Below are 19,190 nucleotides of genomic sequence, written 5' to 3' on the forward strand. Positions count from 1 at the left end.
AAAATATGTATAACTATTTTTCTGAAGTGGTGAATGTAGGCGCAGTCAAGCAATTTCTTTTAGGGGAGGCTTCAAAGTGTATCACCCCTCCCGAAGACTGGTAAACTATGGAGAAAAAGAAGAATTGAGAAAAGTTGAGGGACGGAAGTAACTTATTTCGCTATTGCCTGTTTGACGGTTCCTTAAACATATGGAAATAATCAAACATAAAGGATAATAATCATAACAAAATGTCAACTTGACAGTAATTTAGGAGCAAGCACATTTTCAATCGAATAAAAAGCTGCGTTTTCTTACACAATTAATATTTTTACGCTCCGTCTAGTCCAATGTTTATCCTTAAATATAAAATGCCTTGACAAAGCTATTTGAAGCAAGGATTCAATTTTTTTAGGCAAGGCAGACACTTTACCGTACAAACCAGGTATTAAAAGTAACTCTTTTTTCCGTTAACTAACACTCGGTCTATGCCCCATTCTCAAATAGATGTTCACTTGTTAAATTAGAGCTAGCCTTGTTTTAATATGAAAATAGACACCCCTATTTCAAATCAAAAATTTAATGTAGAAGAATAACTCGTTAATTTGATGAGAAAGAGGATTTCCTTATTGTGAAAGCACTCTTAATATAAGAGCATTCAATTATACCGGTTGTCAAGATTGAATCACTAGTGCGACGGCGGCTGTTTGCCGGAAGCTAACCTTTCACCTGATTGGAATTATCACTAAATGCTTAACCCCAACATATAACAGAAATTAATTAAGTTACTTTTAACCTTTGCCACTGGAATATTTCCCGATGCTTCAAAGGGGTCTTATAGGGGGATAAGATTTTTGACAGTAAAGCATATTTTGAGGCTAGAAAAGAAGAATAATTTATCCTCGAGATAACCATGCAAATATAGGATAGGATTGGGTTTTAGTTGTTATTTTCAGATAGATAATTATACTAGATCTTATTTTAGTATAATATCTCTCTTTTTCCAGTGGAGGATGGGGTATCCTTATTATACATAGAAGCTTATCTGCATATAAACAGAGACTTAATCCTTTTTAAAACGTCTTGTGTCACGAGCCATCTAAAATGTAATACTGATTAAATTTCCCTTCTGGCACTGAGTTTTATATCCAGAGAACAAAGGGAAGCGAATTACCACATAAAGATTTGCTTTGTTCTTGGAAATCAATAAATAGCGCATAATACCCTTGTCTACTAGCACAAATGAGAACAAAAGGCCCGTGTATAAGGCAAAAAGAAACTGCGTAAATATTGGACTATGATCAATTTGGACTCTGTTCTTACTTGGGGAGGGAAGGTTTTTCCTACATCTTTAGGTTTTTAAGTGATTAACGTAACAATTAAAGAGAAAACTATTACGCAGCACCTACGCTTGCGGGACAAAACCACATCTTGATGGGAGGGCCCTAAAGTGATTCCCCCTACATCCTTAGGTTTTTAAAGTAATTAACTAAAGAATCAAAGAAAAAAAACTCCCTTTCAGATGCAACTCGTATTACGTAACAAACACCTGCATATCGAAGAAAATCAATTACACTGTGTCTTGAGGGAATCGCCGTTAAATATCTTCGTTATTAATGGTGAAGAAAAAAAGAGTAGTGGCCATGGGTTTTTTTTTAAAGGATTATGGCCTCACAGCTGGGAATCAAAAGCTCCATCCTAGTAGGACATATTATCTGGTTGAAGACCCTTCACCCTGATCTGGAATATTTTTCACGTTAAATCTTGAAATTGAGGTCTAGAAATACAATTTCTCGGCCTCAATGAACCCGCCCCCACATCCTTCCCAAAAATTTTCTTTATAAATATTGGTCAAACGGAATAAAAGGTATACTGTGCTTGGCAACCAAAATGCCACTTCGTTTCAGCGTGACTTCTGAAACTTAGAGGCAAAATAAATTGCTTTTTGTAAAATTAAATCTATATATGAGTTTTAAGGGAATTCCATTCTCTAAAAATTGGTTTGTAGTTCTTCATTCTAGCCGACCATCTGAAAAGCAATGGGCTATTTATTATATTTTTTCAACGGCATGGGAACTCCAAAAGCAAATTAATTACTCAAATTATATTTCCTAAAATTTTGGTAGAAGTTTACAGGAGATCTTGAATTTATCATCGGTTCAAAAATCTAATGCGATGGTTGTTTAAATTTGGTCTTATCATTTGTCTTATCAATTCTTGAGCAAAGCGCTCTCTATTGAGTGGGTCCAGAGCATAATTATTACGTTCCCTGGTTTGTAAAGTTTCCAATCAAAGTGGATTTCACCACAGGAAACTCCCTAAGCTTTCAAATTGCTTGAACAATATTTTCTTTAAGCTGATTATTAAGTTTTCCTAGTTGATCTGCTAAAGTATTTAGGGAGTGTGCTTTCCTTGTTTTAAGAAGAAATTCCTTCCCCATTTAAAAAAAATACACACTTTCCAAGAATGTAATTTTCATTAAATCTGAATATATCTATTTCTAGCTGAAAATTTGCAAATATTTTTGTTTGAAAATACAGAGACAGTAGCGTTAGACTCATATTCCTTGAAATATAAATTCTACGGACGTTATATGGATAATAAAAGTTCAGTGTGGAATTATGGGTCGGAAGAACTAGATGTTTTTTTTTTTAATATCTAAATTCTTTTGGATTGGGGATATAAAATTATAGTTCAAATAGAAGAAAATACAAAAATTCCTTTTCTTGATGTTATTCTTTTAGACAGTGAAAATAATCTGGACTTTAAAATCTATAGAAAACCAATTAACAACAATAGACGTTTGCCTTTACCCAAATCATGCTCGCCAACTTAATCATTTCTTTAACAGGCCGTGTCTTTAGTATCTGCTCTCCAAGATTTTTAGAGGAGTTGTCTTTTCTGAGAGAAGTAGTAATAAGTAACAATTATCCAAGTTGGTTAACTGACTAAACTATTTCAAGAAGAAGGAAAAAGTTTTCTTAGATTTCTAAGGACTTCCTAGAGACAACTGGGAAGAAGGATGCTATATGTGCTTTATCATATGTTCCACGTCTGAGTGAAAAACAAAAAATAAGTTTACAAAGTAATCGTTCAAAGGTAGCTTAAAAAGTAGTAATACTTTAAGTAGTTATCTGAATTCTGGAAAGGATTGAACTTCAGTGGAGCATCAAAGTAGAGTCTGCTAGATCCCATGTACTTGCGGAAGATCCTATGAGGAAAGCATTAACCAGAATGTATCTATATATATAAAAATAAGTTGTCTGTCTGTGTGTCTGTCTGTCAGGTGACGTCATGTTTCTGTGTCGACTGACGTCATGAAGTTAGTTGTCGTCATTTTTGCTATGACGGTGACGTCATTAACGGTATTTAAGACATTTGTTCACGGAAAAATGTTTAATTGTAAAATGACTGAAGAACCTACAATGGCAACAGCCGAGGAAGCTGCTCAAAGAGTTTATGCCAAAAAACTTGCTGCTGATAGAGAAAGTAAGAAAAGAAAGCGTTCCGAGGAATCACAAGAACAGCAAGAAAACAGGCTTGCAGCTGATAGAGAAAGTAAGAAAAGAAAGCGTGCCGGAGAATCACAAGAACAGCAAGAAAATAGGCTTGCGGCTAAAGAACGCAAAGCCGCGCAGTTAGATGAAGATCCACCTGGACAGCGAGAGTCAAAACATATCAAAACTGAAAATGATAGCGATGATGATTGGGTTTGGGATTTTGACTTGGATAAGGTCATCAATGCCTACCAGATTTAAGTTAAAAAAACAAAGGTTCGTCGATATGTACTTCATAGTGACGCTGAAAAATAAAGAAGAAAAAGAAAACTGAAAAAAGAAAAAAGGTCAAAAACTAAAAAAAAACTAAAAAGAAAAAACACTCAAAGAGATATTACAGACCGGGACACAAATGACGACCGAGACAAAGGGAATATAATTGAAGACCGGGAACCTTAAAGAGAAATTACAGACTGGGACACCCGGACACAAATCACGACCGGGACACAGGGAATATAAATGACGACCGGGACACAGGGACACAACTACGACGGGGACGCCGGGGGCACAGGCGGGATATATAAATGACGACCGGGACGCAGGGATTGTTCGAATAGAAATTACAGACCGGGACACCGGGACACAAATGACGACCGGGACACAGGGAATATAAATGACGACCGGGACACTCAAAGAGAAATTACAAACTGGGACACCGGGACACAAATGACGACCGGGACACAGGGAATATAAATGACGACCGGGACACAGGGACACATCATTAGAATAATGAGGTATAGATCTGAATACGGATTGTTTTTCCCATGGACAATTATATGTTGCATGTTCAAGAGTCAGTAAACCTGACAATCTATTTATATGCACAGACAATGGGACAGCGAAGAATGTTGTATATTCGCATGTTTTACGTAGTTAAAAACATATATTTATATCTATCTCTATTCACAGGTGGGACACAGGGACACAACTACAATGGCGCGTAACTAATATGGCGCGTAACGACTTAAGCGCGCGGGGTGGCTTGGGGGGGCGCGAAGCGCCCCACCAACTAGGCGTTGGGGTGGCGTGAAGCGCCACCCCAACAGCTAGTAAACTATATTAATACAACCGTAAAAATCAATTTCATCAACTTGAAAGTAAAAATCCAAACCTGAACGTTTTTTGTGAGCTCAATCTGAATACCTTTTTAATTACCCGTACCATTTTATTTATTCGAAAATGTCCCTCTGATTTCTTGGGGTTTAAAACATACTTTTAGGAAAACCACTGAAATTTCAAAAATCTTATTCACAAACCTGTCTTTCTACAGAGATGCAGAAAAATTTGGCTTACATTCAATTTGTTATAATTTATTATAGTCAAATAAAAATAAATTTTGTTTCTCTCAACTCCGTTGACCTTTGCCTACCTGATAATGAACCTTCTCATTAAAATCAAGTCAATGGACCAAAAAACTGGGAGATCAAAAGATTTTTATCTGTAAGTGTTCTGAAGAAAATAAAAGCGTTAAACAATATGTAATCGAATCTGTGGTTTTGTTGTTGTTTTACTGACAAGCAAAGGATTTTTTCCTAATGGACTGTTATTTAAACATTATATAAATTTTGCGACGCTTTTTTTTACTTCAGGATCCAAAATAAGACAAAAAAGGAATTAGAAAAAAACAACAACCCCGACCAACAAAGCTATATTTTCAAAATTTATTTTTGAAATTGAAATTTTCTTAGTTGTAAATAAACTATACCTTTTAGATCATTTTCCTAGCCATCATTTTAACAAAAACAAACTTGTCAATCACAGTTTTTTAGATATTTTAGATAGTCTATCTGTCACAATGGAGTGTTTTCTCAGAAAAAAAACACAAAATTTTAGACGTTTGTAGGTTTCATTTAGGAAGAACCACTTTGACTTGAATCTTTTGGTGTGTAATTGTTTCAAAGATAACATTTTTAGAATTTCCATCGATCTCTTTCTCCATTCTCTGACCACTGGCTCTATGATCACCCCTGGATAAAAAAAACTCCACAAGTTACTAGATAATTACTCTAGAAATTCAAAACTCGATACCTATTCAAAAAGATTGAATAATGAGTGGTATTCTGTATTTTATCAGTAGTCTCTGACTTTTTTTTTAATGGCTTATTTGTATTTTGTGCTATTTTTACTTATGTTGTTGTTGTTTGTCGTTTTCCTTTTCTTCTGTATTTTTTTTTTGCTTCGTCTTGTTCAAAGCTTTGCATATTTGCATGTCCGTTTCATGACCTTATATCGTGCAGTAAAATTTAAATTTGTTATTAATTGATGGTTTATTTTTATCCGTAAATGTCGTTGCTGTGACAAGAATTAGTGCAATAACGGTTTCTTTTTCTTCTTGTGCTTTTCTTCTGTTTGTTTTTGTTTTTTTTGCTCTTTTTCCCTCTACTTCGTCTTATCATGTTATGCGAATGATGAGTGTACAATAAATAAATAAATAAAATGCCCGTCTCAGGAAAATTCCATAAATTTATACATAGGCTTTAGTTTAAAACCTCTATTAGGGGAAGCCTATAACAATGTAAATAGTTTCGAAAAACCGTTTCTTAGAGTCCCTATTACCATTAACATGAGTCACTTTTTACTTATCGATTAGTATCATGAGCAGTTTGAAGATCATGGCATACATACGCGTTGAACTACTTTTTTTCAATTTTTTTTTCTTATACCCCTGTAGGAACAAGAACAGGACCAACGGAATTTTGCATTGAAGTTTTCTTATCGTTCTTTAATTCGAAGTCAGGGGAAATTGAACTATTACGGAGAAAGAATCCCACAAACACGCTGTAACAAAATCTATGAAGGCTGTGACGAGAGAAAATGTTACCTTGAGTCTCCAAATTATCCTGGACACTATCCAAGGTATATTTTTGAAATATCACAGTTTACTCGCTTGTCTTAATTATTATTTACTAAAATTAAATTTATGACTTTAATTGGACATTTCTAATAGCCGGTACTTTTTCCATGTATTTGAAAGGAATAGATTTAAAAGGGAAAAAAATAGACGAAACGCAGTTTTGAAATTATTACAATTGATTAAATTTTCACTTATGTATGGTAGGAAATTTTCCCATAAATAAATATTGTGATGCTGTCCCTAATTCCCCCATGTGATACTGTCCTGCATTTTTAGAATTCTGAAAAAAAACTAGCGCTTTTCGGAAAGCACCAAAACGACACAACAACAAAAAAAGGTATAGGAGCAGAAAAGCCCTAAAATAGCTTGCAGGAGATGTAAGGCTGTCAATAGTCTTTTATCGGCCATGAAATCATAAAAATTAAGTATATGATGTTGAAGTAATTCTCTAAGAATCTCAAGCAAGCTCAGCTTTCATAAACCTTATTTTTTGGGGTTCTAAAAATTGCCTTGATAAAGCAAAAATGTCGTATCCATGCCCTTTAAAATTGAGAAAAACACAGAGTAAAAATTCAGTATATGTGGGGCTGAATGTATGGTGGATAGAAAAACGAATGAAAAACTAATTTAATGCTACTTTTAAGGAAGACCTGTTGATTGAATTTTGGTCGTGTTGGATGATAGTTACTAGGCCCAAAGGTCAAACAAAACCGGATACGACATTTTTGCCCGTTCTTTCTGCTGCTAAGATTGTTACGACAAAAGTGTAGGACTGCGCTTGGGTTCCTTTTCAACTTTGTAACAATTTTTCCCCAAGGTTTTTTAGAAATAGTCATGGCTTATCTTAAAGCTCAGACGTGGCGTTTTTACCTTTTCGTACTAATATGATTATAGCCCTACTTCAGAAATTTCAATTACTTGGTAAAAAAAAAAAAAAAGAAGCAAGCTAACTGATTAGGTCTTTACTTATTGGCTTTCCCCCTTTTCAGCTCTGTCGATGGAGGGAGGGGATTGCCACTTCTTCTTCTGGGAATGCTGTGTGTGCAATGGATGGGTGGTTGCTCTCTCGACCCATACTTGAAAAAACTCACTTATAGTACTCCATATTTAGAGGAGACATAAACATGCACACTTTCTGCATATCTTTGTTTTTTGTTTTTTTTTTCAATGGGAATAACAGGTTTGAATTTCAACATTTTTGGGACCACAGGATACTCAAACATTTTTGTGAAAGACGTGCCTTGCCTTGCTTTAAGTTTATACTCCACAACAATGTTTATTTCAGAGACTTTATTCATCAGAAAACGACAGTTTTTAACCAACTCTACCCGAGCAGCCTTGTGTAAATTGAAATTTTTTAACTTTGGAAAATGGAATGTTAGTGTGCGTATAAATTTTTGAGGAAAATCGTGCACTTTGTTCATTTGAATAATGATATACCTTGCTTTCTGCTAACTTTTTGGAGCTGCTTCACCAAGACCATTGGTGAATTTACTTCAATATGCTTTATACTTCTTTCAATACAACTAAGGGCCATGTGTACTTCTTGTATGCTCTAGTTACCTGGTTCACTGTTTTTTATTGTTGCTTTCAAAAGTCTAGGAGTAGTGACGGCCCTAACCTACCAAGACACCCATAGAGGGCGCAAAATGGGAGCTACTAGTCCCTCAAGACTTTACTAAACACACCAGGGAATTTTGTAATACTATAGTGTACCTGTAACGGTAGAGTACATCTGTATGTTAAATAAGAGGGAGTGTTTTTTTTATGATTGTTATGTTTGAAAAAACCTGTGAGGGCAAGGTGAAAACCCTCAGGGCCCTCCCAAATCAGGATTTCTTTGGTTGTTACGTAAAAAGATTCTTTTGGTTACGTAACACGGTTTATTTACTTGTGCAAATGGATGTAGGTGTTTGTTACGTAATAGGTTTTGTTTACTTACGCAAATTATTTCGTCAGTTGCTATAAAATAGGACTTAGAAGGGGCCCGGGAAAAAACCTTCAGGGGCCCCCTGAAGCAAGGATACGCTCCAAATTTATCGTGGTCCAACATTTTCCTGTTTCACACAAACATAGTATCTGCAAACAGAGGATTTCCGTAAATACTAGGACCGGATCCATCGCATAGTCTAGACGCCTATTGATTTTTATATGAACACAGGCTTGTCATTCATGACCAACAAAGGGTGTTCTGCTATTTCCCGGGAAACAGAAGCGTCACGTAATCTGCTTTTGATTTTCGTGGAACAATGGCTACCTATTCTTCTAGTGAGAACCGAATAATTCCTTTTATTTTCGGGTTATAAAGCCTGGTCTCGGACAAGGCTCCCCATTAGTCTTATATAAGATTTTGAAAGTGATACAACTTGACTTTAAAAAATGGAAATTTCTCAAACATACCAACAAGTAAGGTCCTTTCTATATACCTCCACACCAAAAAAAGGTAGGCATACCCAAATTTGATTTAGTATAACTCTTTATAATGGATAAATAAATGAAGCTCCATATCCTCCCTCATGAAATAGTTTTATCGCAGGTAAGTTTATCTAATATTTATCACGTCAAAATATGCTTTATTGTAAGAGCTATGGCTCCTATTAAACCGCTTTGAAGCCCATACCAACAGCAAGGGTTAAACACAACTTAATTAATATCTGTCAGATTCTGAGGTTTAAACGAACAGCCGGTGTTGCACAAATTGTGCAAAAGGGTGCATTCTTACCAGCTCATAAATTAAACACTCCGTTGGCACTTAACCAGGGAAAGCAGAGCAAAGTTAAATATGCTATTTCTTCTGATTAAATTGACGAGTTGTTTTCTACATTTAAATTCTTAATTTTTTTTCTTAGAGTGGTGAGCTAAATTCTGACTAGCTCTACTTTAAGTGGTCCACAAAAGCTATTAATGCTTGTGAATTGTCGAAACAAGGGTATCTTTTAACACCAGCATTATGTGCTAAATTCCAAATCAAAAGTAAATCTTAACAAGAGCTAAGAGCTCATATGGCATGAGCTCTAGCAAAATTCTAAAAATCAATAGATTGATTTAAAGGAAAATCTGAGGCTTAATGCCGGTCGGGATATAAAATAAGATCTCTGAATCACGAGGTCAGTCTAATTATCAAAATTCATTAAGATCCGATCACCCACTCATAAATTATAAATACCTCATTTTTCAAATTTTTCCTCTCCCTTCAGACCCCAAGATGGTCGAATCAGGGAAACAACTTTAGCAAGTCAATTTGTGCAGCTCCCTGACAAGCTTACCAGTTTTCATCGTCCTAGCACGTCCAGAAGCACCAAACTCGCCAAAGCCCTGAGCTCCACCCACTAAATCCCCTAAAAGAGCGGATCCAGTATGGTTACGTCAATCACGTATCTACAGCATTTGCTTATTCTACCCATCAAGTGTCATCCCGATTTTGCCACCATAAGCTTTTTCCAAGATTTCCGGTTTCCCCATCCAACTCCCCTCAATGTCAACAGATCTATTCGGGATTTGAAATATGAGCTCTGAGACATGAGTTCCTTCTAAATATAAAATTTCATTAAGGTCCGGTCACCCGTTCTTAAGTTAAAAATACCTCAATTTTTCTAAATTTTCCAAATTAACACCCCCCAGCTCCTCCGAAGAGAACATATTCGTTCCAATTATATCAATCATGTATCTATAACTTTTGCTTATTCTTCCCATCAAGTTTCATCCTGGTCTCTCCTCTCTAAGCGTTTTCCAAGATTTCGGTTTCCCCCTCCAACCCCCTATGTCCCCGGATCCGATTCAAATTGAAAATAGAGCATCTAAAATATAAGATCCTTCTATATATCAAGTTTCATTAGGACCCGATGACCCATCCATAAGATAAAGATACTTCAATTTTCATGTTTTCCAAGAATTCCAGTTTCCCCCTTCAACTTCCCCAAATATCACCGGATGTGGTTGGGGTTTAAAATAAGGGCTTTAAAGTAGAAGATCTATCTAAACATCAAATTTCGTCAAGATCTAATAACCCGTCCGTAAGTCACAAATACCTCATTTCTACTAATTTTTCAGAATTACTCCCCCCCCCCGACTCCACCAAGGAGAGTGGATCCGGTCCAATTATGTCAGTCATGTATCTTGGACATGTTTTTATTCTTCCCACCAATTTTCGTCCTGATCTCTTCGCTTTAAGTGTTTTCCAAGATTTCCGGCTCCCCCCAGCCCCCCCCCCCCGATGACGCTGTATCCCGTCGGGATTTCGAGTAAGAGATCTGAGTTACAAGGTCGTTCTAAAAATGAAAATTCATTAATATCTGATCTCTCCTTCGTAAGTTAAAAATACCTCATTTTTTCAGAACTAACCCTCCCCCCAACTCCCCCAAATAGAGCGCATCCTTTTTGGTTATGTCAGTCAAGTATCTAGTACTTCTTCTAGTTTTTCCCAACAAGTTTCATCCCGATCCCTCCACTCTAAGCGTTTTCCAAAATTTTAAGTTCCCCCCCCCAACTCCCTCTAATGTCAACGGATCCAGAGCGGATCCGGTCTTGTTATGTTAGCTTAGACTATTTTTTATTCTTCCCACCAAGTTTTATCCTGATCTCTCCGCTTTAAGTGTTTTCCAAGATTTCCAGCTCCCCTTCCCCAATAACACTGGATCTAGTCGGGATGTAAAATAAGAGATCTAAGTTACGAGGTCCTTTTAAATATGAAATTTCATTAAGACCCGATCACTCCTTCATAAGTGAAAATACCGCATTTTTTCTAAATTTTCAGAATTAACCTTCCGGCGCAACTCCCCCAAAATAGAGCAGATCTGTTCCGGTTATGTCAATCACGTTTCTAAGTCTTCTGATTAGTTTTCCACCAAGTTTCACCCCAATCCCTCCACTCTAAGCATTTTCCAAGATTTTTGGAACCCCCCTCCCCGAATTCACCCCAATGTCATGAGATCCGGTTGGAATTTAACATAATAGCTCTGAGACACGATATTCTTGTAAATATTATATTTCGTCATGACCCGATCCCCTGTTTGTAAGCTCAAAATACCTCATTTTTCTGTTTTTTCGATTTAACCGTTTTTTCCATAGAGCTTTTTTCATAAAATTCTTCAAAAAAACTTCTTCTTTCCTTGTGGGGTGTGAATACTACTTCTAAGCTTAAATATTTTTATGCAAAGCTGACAATTTAAGCTGGTGAGCTGATATAGATTCGACGAATGGATTCTGACAGTGATGCAGAAAGGCGAAACTAAGGAGCCACCAGGGGCTATGAGGGAAAAGGGTATGATCCATCAGATGTGAATTTAATGGGAAACTGTAAATTGGAAACCTATCCAATAAAATTCTATTTCTAGTTCAGGAAAATTTGGAAAAATGTCCCCTATCCGTAAAGAAGGCAAGGACAGGCGAAGATATGGCCCCTGGTGGCTTCAAGACCAACAGTCATCATGTACGGCAAGAATAATGGACCATCCACGCCCCCATAACAAGACAGGAAGAATGTGCTCCCTTCAGCCGTCCAACATGAAGAGACTGTGATCACAATGCAAGATGCGAAGCAATGAAAGTAAATTTATTGATATTTTTTGTAAGGGTTAATTTCTCAGCATGAAAAAATAAGTTGAATCTTATTGGTTCTAAGATAATCCATTCTTTTCGGCATAATAAAGGCCCTTTTTATAATAGTTTTTTTTGGGGTGGCTTTGAGGGACTTTCCACCATATCTTCATACCAAAAACTAAACTTTCATGCGAGATAGATCTCTCAGTCTACTAGAACATTGAAGCTATCTCCAATCTTTAAAAAGTAATGCATTTTTTTTTAGCTAAATATGGGAGCACTGTCGATTGTTTCTGAGGGGTCTTTGAGTGCACCCATTGATCCAAAAAGAAATGCAGTCTTCTGGAGATTAACTATAAGCTATTTTAACATTCTACTTTCTATTGGGCATCTTAAAATATTGCTCCGTGTTGTTTTTCAAGAAAAATTAAGTGTATGAACAATATTTTAGTTGTGTTCTACGGTTCTAAGAGAGAGATTTGAGAATTCTCTTCCATAGATTAATATTCTTTTTAAGCATAATATAGATTATTTTTACAGCTTAAAATCGTAAGCCTTTAAGGGCAATAGCAATATTTAATATTTTTTATGGCTGTGCCAGAAATACCTGGATGGATTGATCATCTGCTGACAGATTTCTTTGGTGAAGAAAAAGGAAAAATGGACGACAATATTCCGCCGTATGTATTTTTAAGACTTTTAGAATATTATAGTAGTGGAAAGGTAAAAGGTAGACAACTTATCTACATTAATGGGACTAATTTCTGGTAATAAATTCTTAACTGGTATTTGGGGGGTCTACGGTCCCCAAGGGTCACTAAGGGGGTCCATTTATGGAATATTTTCTCGTTATTACAAACTCAGGTGGTAGTATGGCGTATATGGACCCGAAGGATCACTTTGGGGGTACATATATGGAAAATTCTCTAGTCCTTACACCTTTAGTTGGTAATGTGGTCTTAATGCATCTGAAAGGTCACGTTACCCTCTAAAGAAATTTTCAGACTAATATTCCCTTTCAGTTTAATATAACTTCTTTCTCAGGATGAAATCAAATGTGTTTAATAATTTTAACTATTTAATGCATACAATAATTTTTTTTAATCTGAAAAATATCTATTATTACTATTTTGTTGCAAGAGCCTTTTGATAGAATGAAGACTATTGCACTTTGAACCGGACATAAAATTCATAGGGGGGACTCGGCGTGTCTATTATTATGGAATTAAGCTTGTTGTTGACTTTTGATGATTTATCTGAAGCCATTGAAGAATGTCTCAGGAGATGTTAAAGTTATTCGCGGTCGAGTCTCATCAATAAAAATTTATGTAACCGCTTTTCCCCAATATCTCTTTCACCATAGCTAATTTATGAGAACACTTGCATTGAATTATGCTCACTATATCATCTACAGGGTTGTTCGTGATTCAAGTTCTCTTGTCTCTTTAAACAAATAAATATATCCGGGTGAACCGAAATTTTTACTCTCGGCACAAATCAACTTACTAATAAACCTTATTGTTATATTTTGTTGGATCTCAATCAAAACAAACCCGAAGAGTTAGGTGCGGTCAAGAATATTTTTCACAGTGAAATTACTGAATATTTACCCGTGAATAGTAAAGAAGGTCATTAGTTGCCATTATGTCTCTGAAGAAACTACATGAAAACAGACGTTTAGTTTCTGTCCTAGGTAAATCAAAGCTACGACCTAGGAAAGCTATACTCAAACACGGTATTGACAATGAATTCATTAGTCTCCCATCCATGCTTTGTTTAAATTTAACTGAGGACAATGTTCAACTGCCAGAACCAGTTAGGCAACAGACAAAGCAGCATCGTTCAGTTGTACATGCCCTAGCTTTCAAAAAGGAAGGAAAGGGTTTGAAAAGACATCAACTGGTTCCAGCCGGTGGTGGTTTCATTGTTACTGCCAATAATCGCCGGACTTGTAAACGCTATTCTTTACATGACTAAATCCTACAAATTGACGCAATTGAACTTGTTCTTTCTCCAAAAGAGTACTTTGAAAAAAAATCTTGACAAATTTATAAAGAATGAGAGAGTTGCTGACGATGGAAAATTAATTTTGCTTCAAAATTTCCTTCAACGTATCGACAAGCTTAAACCCTACGTGAAAGATTACCCAAAGCTGAAAGTGCATCATTTTCGCCAGCACAATCGCCAAAACAGGAAGAAAAAGATTTATCTAAAGCCCTGTTTTAGACCAATCGTACCGTGAGGCAAAGTAAGAGACTCTTGACCTATCTCACTGAAAACGCGGATGTAAAAATTGATTACAAAAAGAGTGAGGTTATAATCCATGGCGAGAGCTACAATCTTGTTGATTTACTATCAGATTTAATTGCAAAACGTAAAAGACTTGAACTATTTGATAGTCATTTCAAGAAGTTTAGAGTAATCAAACTTTCCAAAAACTTTTATTGGGAATAAACACGTGTTAAAATGATTAAGAGAATAATGTTAACTATCAAAAGATATTTCCAAACATTTTCGGAAAATACTAGCACGCCAAGTGGGGGGTGATTTAAAAGATATCAAACGAAGGTGTCTTAATATTAATGCAGCACCTATTAGTATGCAAAAGGGTAGAAGACACTTCACACCACGTTTGCTTTCAAAATGGCTCAAATTTTAAAATTTTGAAAGAAGACTATGAAAATATCGATAAAATAGGAAATTTAAGTTCCCCCACCACACTTGCCTGAGTCGCTGGAGCTTAAAAGAAGTTGGTAACAGAGTATTAAAAAATGAGCCCAGCAACATTCTTCGTCGAAATCATTGAGTTCATGGTAGTTCCTCTCGAAAACTAAAGTCTTTTTCCAATATAGTATTTTACAAGCAGATCTTTATACTGTAGACGAGATTCAAAGACGTCAAAAGAGGCCGAAGAAGTATGTTTCACTTGCAATCATTGTTTTTAGTCACTTGCATTTGCCATTCCATTGTGTTGAAAGAGAGGCGATGTAGTTCCTTGAATCTATCTTTGAACAATGTTCTTATACGAAAATTTAAACACATCAAGGTAGTGAATTTGTTAATCCACATGTATAAAGGTTTTATTGAAATACAATACAATTTTATAGTCGTAGTCCAATAAAGGCAGCATTGTGTGAAGGCTTGATAAGAACAATTCGACTTTTAATCCCGATATAAAATCATTTTGATTTATAACCAAAATCCTCTTTGATCCGTGTCCAATCTTAGTTCTCTTAAAGTTCATCATAACGATAACAATGCAATTGCAATTGCATAGGTAGACACTTACTATCCCTAACTATAATTTTTAGTGAAAATTGGTGTTTTTTTTTCAAACAAAATATTAAGTTATTTTCAAGAAATATTCACGATCCACTGCAAATGTAAAATTACCAATGAAGCGGTTACTTTGCCAATTAAAATTAAAACTTTTCTAAATGTGTGAATTTCCAAATTTCTATTTCATTCGGGGTACTAGAGTATTATACGGTACACAGAAGAGAGTTTGGATCTACACATCAGATAATAACTGGTTTACGCCTGTCAGTATTTGAGGAGACTTAGTTTAGGCTCAGTTGAAGTCTACGTAGTACGTATAAATTTATTAGAAATTTAATATGAAGAGGTGGTATTTTGGGCGGGTTTGGTTAGATATATAATATAGTAGGTTCTGTGCGGCACCCCTACCCTAATTCTTTGTTGTAGTTTTCATAATTGTGTTACTGAAGTATTTTATTTTCATCATATTTTTGTATATTTCATTAGAAGTAACCTAAATTCACTTCTCGAGCGTAAACCATATGATAGAAAAGTACACCATTCGGTTTAACTAAAGTCGGTTCTAGGTGGAAGGGGCATTCCCATCTGAATTTAAAGTCAGGGTAGCAGTCCAACAGTTAATAAAATTAAAGATATCTAAAAACAGGGATGCCGATTGCCTCTTTTGGTGTTCAGAAAAAAAACGCCTCGCTCTTTACGCTAAAGTTTGACTCTTTCTCTTAACTTTACTTTTTAAAACAGTAAAAACCTTTAGCGTAAAGAGCGGGGCGTTGAGGAGGAAAAGCCCCTTTCATATACGGAGTAATTTCTGTTCGTTTTAAGTGTTCGTTTTAATGTCGCTCCTTACTTTCATTTAAAAAGACTTGTTTTTTTATTTAGTTTCTGGACGTTTTTAATTAATGGTTGTTTTGATCATTAATTGTTTTGATCATTAAACTAACCTAACCTAACCATTAGCCACATAAAGTTTGTAATCTTCCTCTCCGCACATAAATAATTAAAACGAAATTTGCAAAGTAATTTTTGTTTTAGCTAAATAGCTTTCTCATAGTTTTAATCGGAAGATTTTGAGAAAAAAGGAGCGAGGGAGGAAGCCTTGTTGCCCTCCAACTTTTTGATTACTTAAAAAGGCAACTAAAACTTCTAATTTTTTATTAGTAAAAACATATTTATTAGTCTAACATTGTCATTAGTAAAAAATATACGTAATTTACGAATTAACTTACGTAAAGAACTTCTATATTCTCATGATTTTATTGCGTATATGAGGGAGTTCACCCCTCGTCGATGCCTTGTTCTCTACACTAAAGCTTGAATTTTGTTTCAATTCCTTAAGAATGACCCTTGAATCACAAAGACCGTAGATTAAATGGTTGAAATTACTAAGAAATACTTTAGCGTAAAGAGCGAGGTATTACGAGTAGTTAAACCCTTCATACGCGCAATAATTTCTGCTCGTTTTGAGTTTTAATGCTGCTCCTCACTTTCAGTAGAAAAAAAACTTTTCATATTTATTTTTTTATTGTTTTTTTTAAATAATGCTAGGAAATCCTGCGCCCCCTTCATTGAAAGTCTCTTCCCCCATGAGAAGTTTTTCCATGGAAAGATCCTCCCACGCCATCCCCTCCCACATCAACTCTCCCTCCCAAACCAAAAAATCCCCCTGAAAACGCCCGTACACTTCCCAATAACCATTACTATATGTAAACACAGGTCAAAGTTTGTAACTTGCAACCCCTCCCACGGGGACTGCGGGGGAGTAAGTCGTCCCCAACGACATAGTTATTAGGTTTTCCGACTATGACGAATAAAATGGCCATCTCGGGATTCTGATCTGGTGACTTTGGGAAAAAATGAGCGTGGGAGGGGGCCTATGTGCCCTCCAATTTTTTGGTCACTTAAAAGGGCACTAGAACTTTTAATTTCCGTAAGAATGAGCCTCTTGTGACATTTTAGGACCACTGGATCGATACGATCACCCCTGGAAAAAAAAACAAACAAAAAAAACAAATAAACACGCGTCCGTGATTTGTCTTCTGGCAAAAAATGCGAAATTCCACATTTTCGTAGATAGGAGCTTGAAACTTCTACAAGAAGATTCTCTGATACGCTGAATCAGAGGGTGTGATTTTTGTTAAGATTGTATGACTTTCAGGGGTGTTTCCCCCTATTTTTTAAAATGAGGCCAATTTTCTCAGGCTCGTAACTTTTGATAGGTCAGACTAATCTTGATGAAAGTTATATATCTAAAATTAGTATTAAAATGGGATTTTTTTATGTAACTATTGGTATCAAAATTCGATTTTTTAGAGTTTCGGTTACTATTGAGCCGGGTCGTTCCTTACTACAGTTCGTTACCACGAACTGTTTGAAATAGTTCAAAGTTATATCTTATACAATTACAGAGATGTAGATTGCTGATCACACACAAAAAGATCTTTCGGAATTGCCATTGCATTGCCTTGCAGAATTGCTTGACAATTATGGCTGTTGGAGTTTGTAGCTTATGGCTTATATTATTATTTGGTAAGCACTTCAAATTAAAGCTATGGAATATTTAAGCTACGTTTACACAGATAATCTTAAAGTCAATTTCACTTTTGTGAACTAAAATCATGCTTCTGTCTTTCCCATGTTTGTCGCTAACTTATTTCATGAACGCTTCCAAAACATTGTCCATGGTATAATAACAAATCGTGATGTTAACCACGATGAAAAACCTTTTTTTTCTTGCTACTTTGGTTTTTTTTGTAATTCTCTTTCGTATTCTTGCGTTTCTTCCTACATTAACCTTCCTGCAGCACTTAGTTCCATTTGCTTCTTCATCAAACTGCCTGTAAAATCTATGTTGTAGCCCCCTATCAGTTCTATATCTGTCAGTTTGCACTCTATGTCTTTTGTTTACCGTCTCCCAAAAGTTTTATTTCCTACAAACAGTAGACACAATTTCTTGACTTGTAGAGATTTATTTTTAGATCCCATAGATCATCAGTTCTTTCTTTGATGGTGGAGATGGTTAATGAACATACAGATGACTAATAAACCTATTATAGAAGTCGAACACAGACGCATGTAGGAAGGGCCAGTAGACATATGCTATCCACCGAGATTCCAAGATTTTGCATTTTCTGTGTACCTAGACTATTTTTTTCCATAGTTTCTATCCCTTGAAAGGTCAGGCGTCTAATTAAGTTAGATTCATATCCAGGCACATATATGGAGGAATGATTAGTACCAAGGACCAATGACAGTAAATACTTGACCCTCGGGGTAAATATTTTTGTTATCAGACTTACCAATGTATAATTTCAGCAATTAAACTCAGTTAACTGCTCAGTTAAGGTAGTTTCATGTTTTCCTATAATAACAATATACGATTTTCTTTGTAAAACCCAAGGGCTAAACACAAAGTCGTGATTACATACATCTAATTAAAAACACTTTAAAATTGAGATCAGACACTATATACTTATATTTGTGGGGTTTGAGCCCCTCCTCCATGACCTTCAGCACAAAATCTTCCACCATAACGATCGTTCCCGGAGTTTTTGATGCAAGAATTCCAAGAAGTAGGTTATCAAAATTTCCATCAAGCCAATTTATCCTAATTTTAGATTGTCCGTGGCATTCCAGGACAAATTAGCCCAGCCCATCCTCCTACGCATCTCAGAGTGAGTGATTCTTTGCTGCATTTTATTTTTAAGCTATCAATTTATAAACAAAATAGATTGGTTCATAAATTTAATATTAGCGTGGCTTGGAATCCCTTGTGTACCCTGTGGCGCTAATTCAAGAAATTGTAAGGCAAAATCCATTTTTAAAAATCCAGGCAAAGGGAGGGGGTAATTTTGCTGCATTTCTATTTTTGAATTAAAATACCCCAAAAAATGTTTTTTGAATAATATACCAAAAAGTATCTTTAAAAATCTAAGAGGGATGAAAAAGTCTAGGGGGCAACTGCCACATCCATTAGCAGGGAGTAA

The 19,190-nt window shown here is 35.7% G+C and overlaps 1 protein-coding gene across 1 annotated transcript in view; it reads left to right on the forward strand.

Annotated features, from left to right (window-relative positions):
- LOC136025707 (uncharacterized) overlaps window positions 1–19,190 on the forward strand; it is a 92,849-nt gene that overhangs the window by 39,030 nt on the left and 34,629 nt on the right. The window contains exon 3 of the mRNA XM_065701689.1: window positions 6,208–6,392. Coding sequence (XP_065557761.1) covers window positions 6,208–6,392 — 185 coding nt within the window. The remainder of the gene's footprint in view (window positions 1–6,207; window positions 6,393–19,190) is intronic.

Source organism: Artemia franciscana, chromosome 4 (genome assembly GCF_032884065.1).
Source record: "Artemia franciscana chromosome 4, ASM3288406v1, whole genome shotgun sequence".
Classification (NCBI taxonomy): domain Eukaryota; kingdom Metazoa; phylum Arthropoda; class Branchiopoda; order Anostraca; family Artemiidae; genus Artemia; species Artemia franciscana.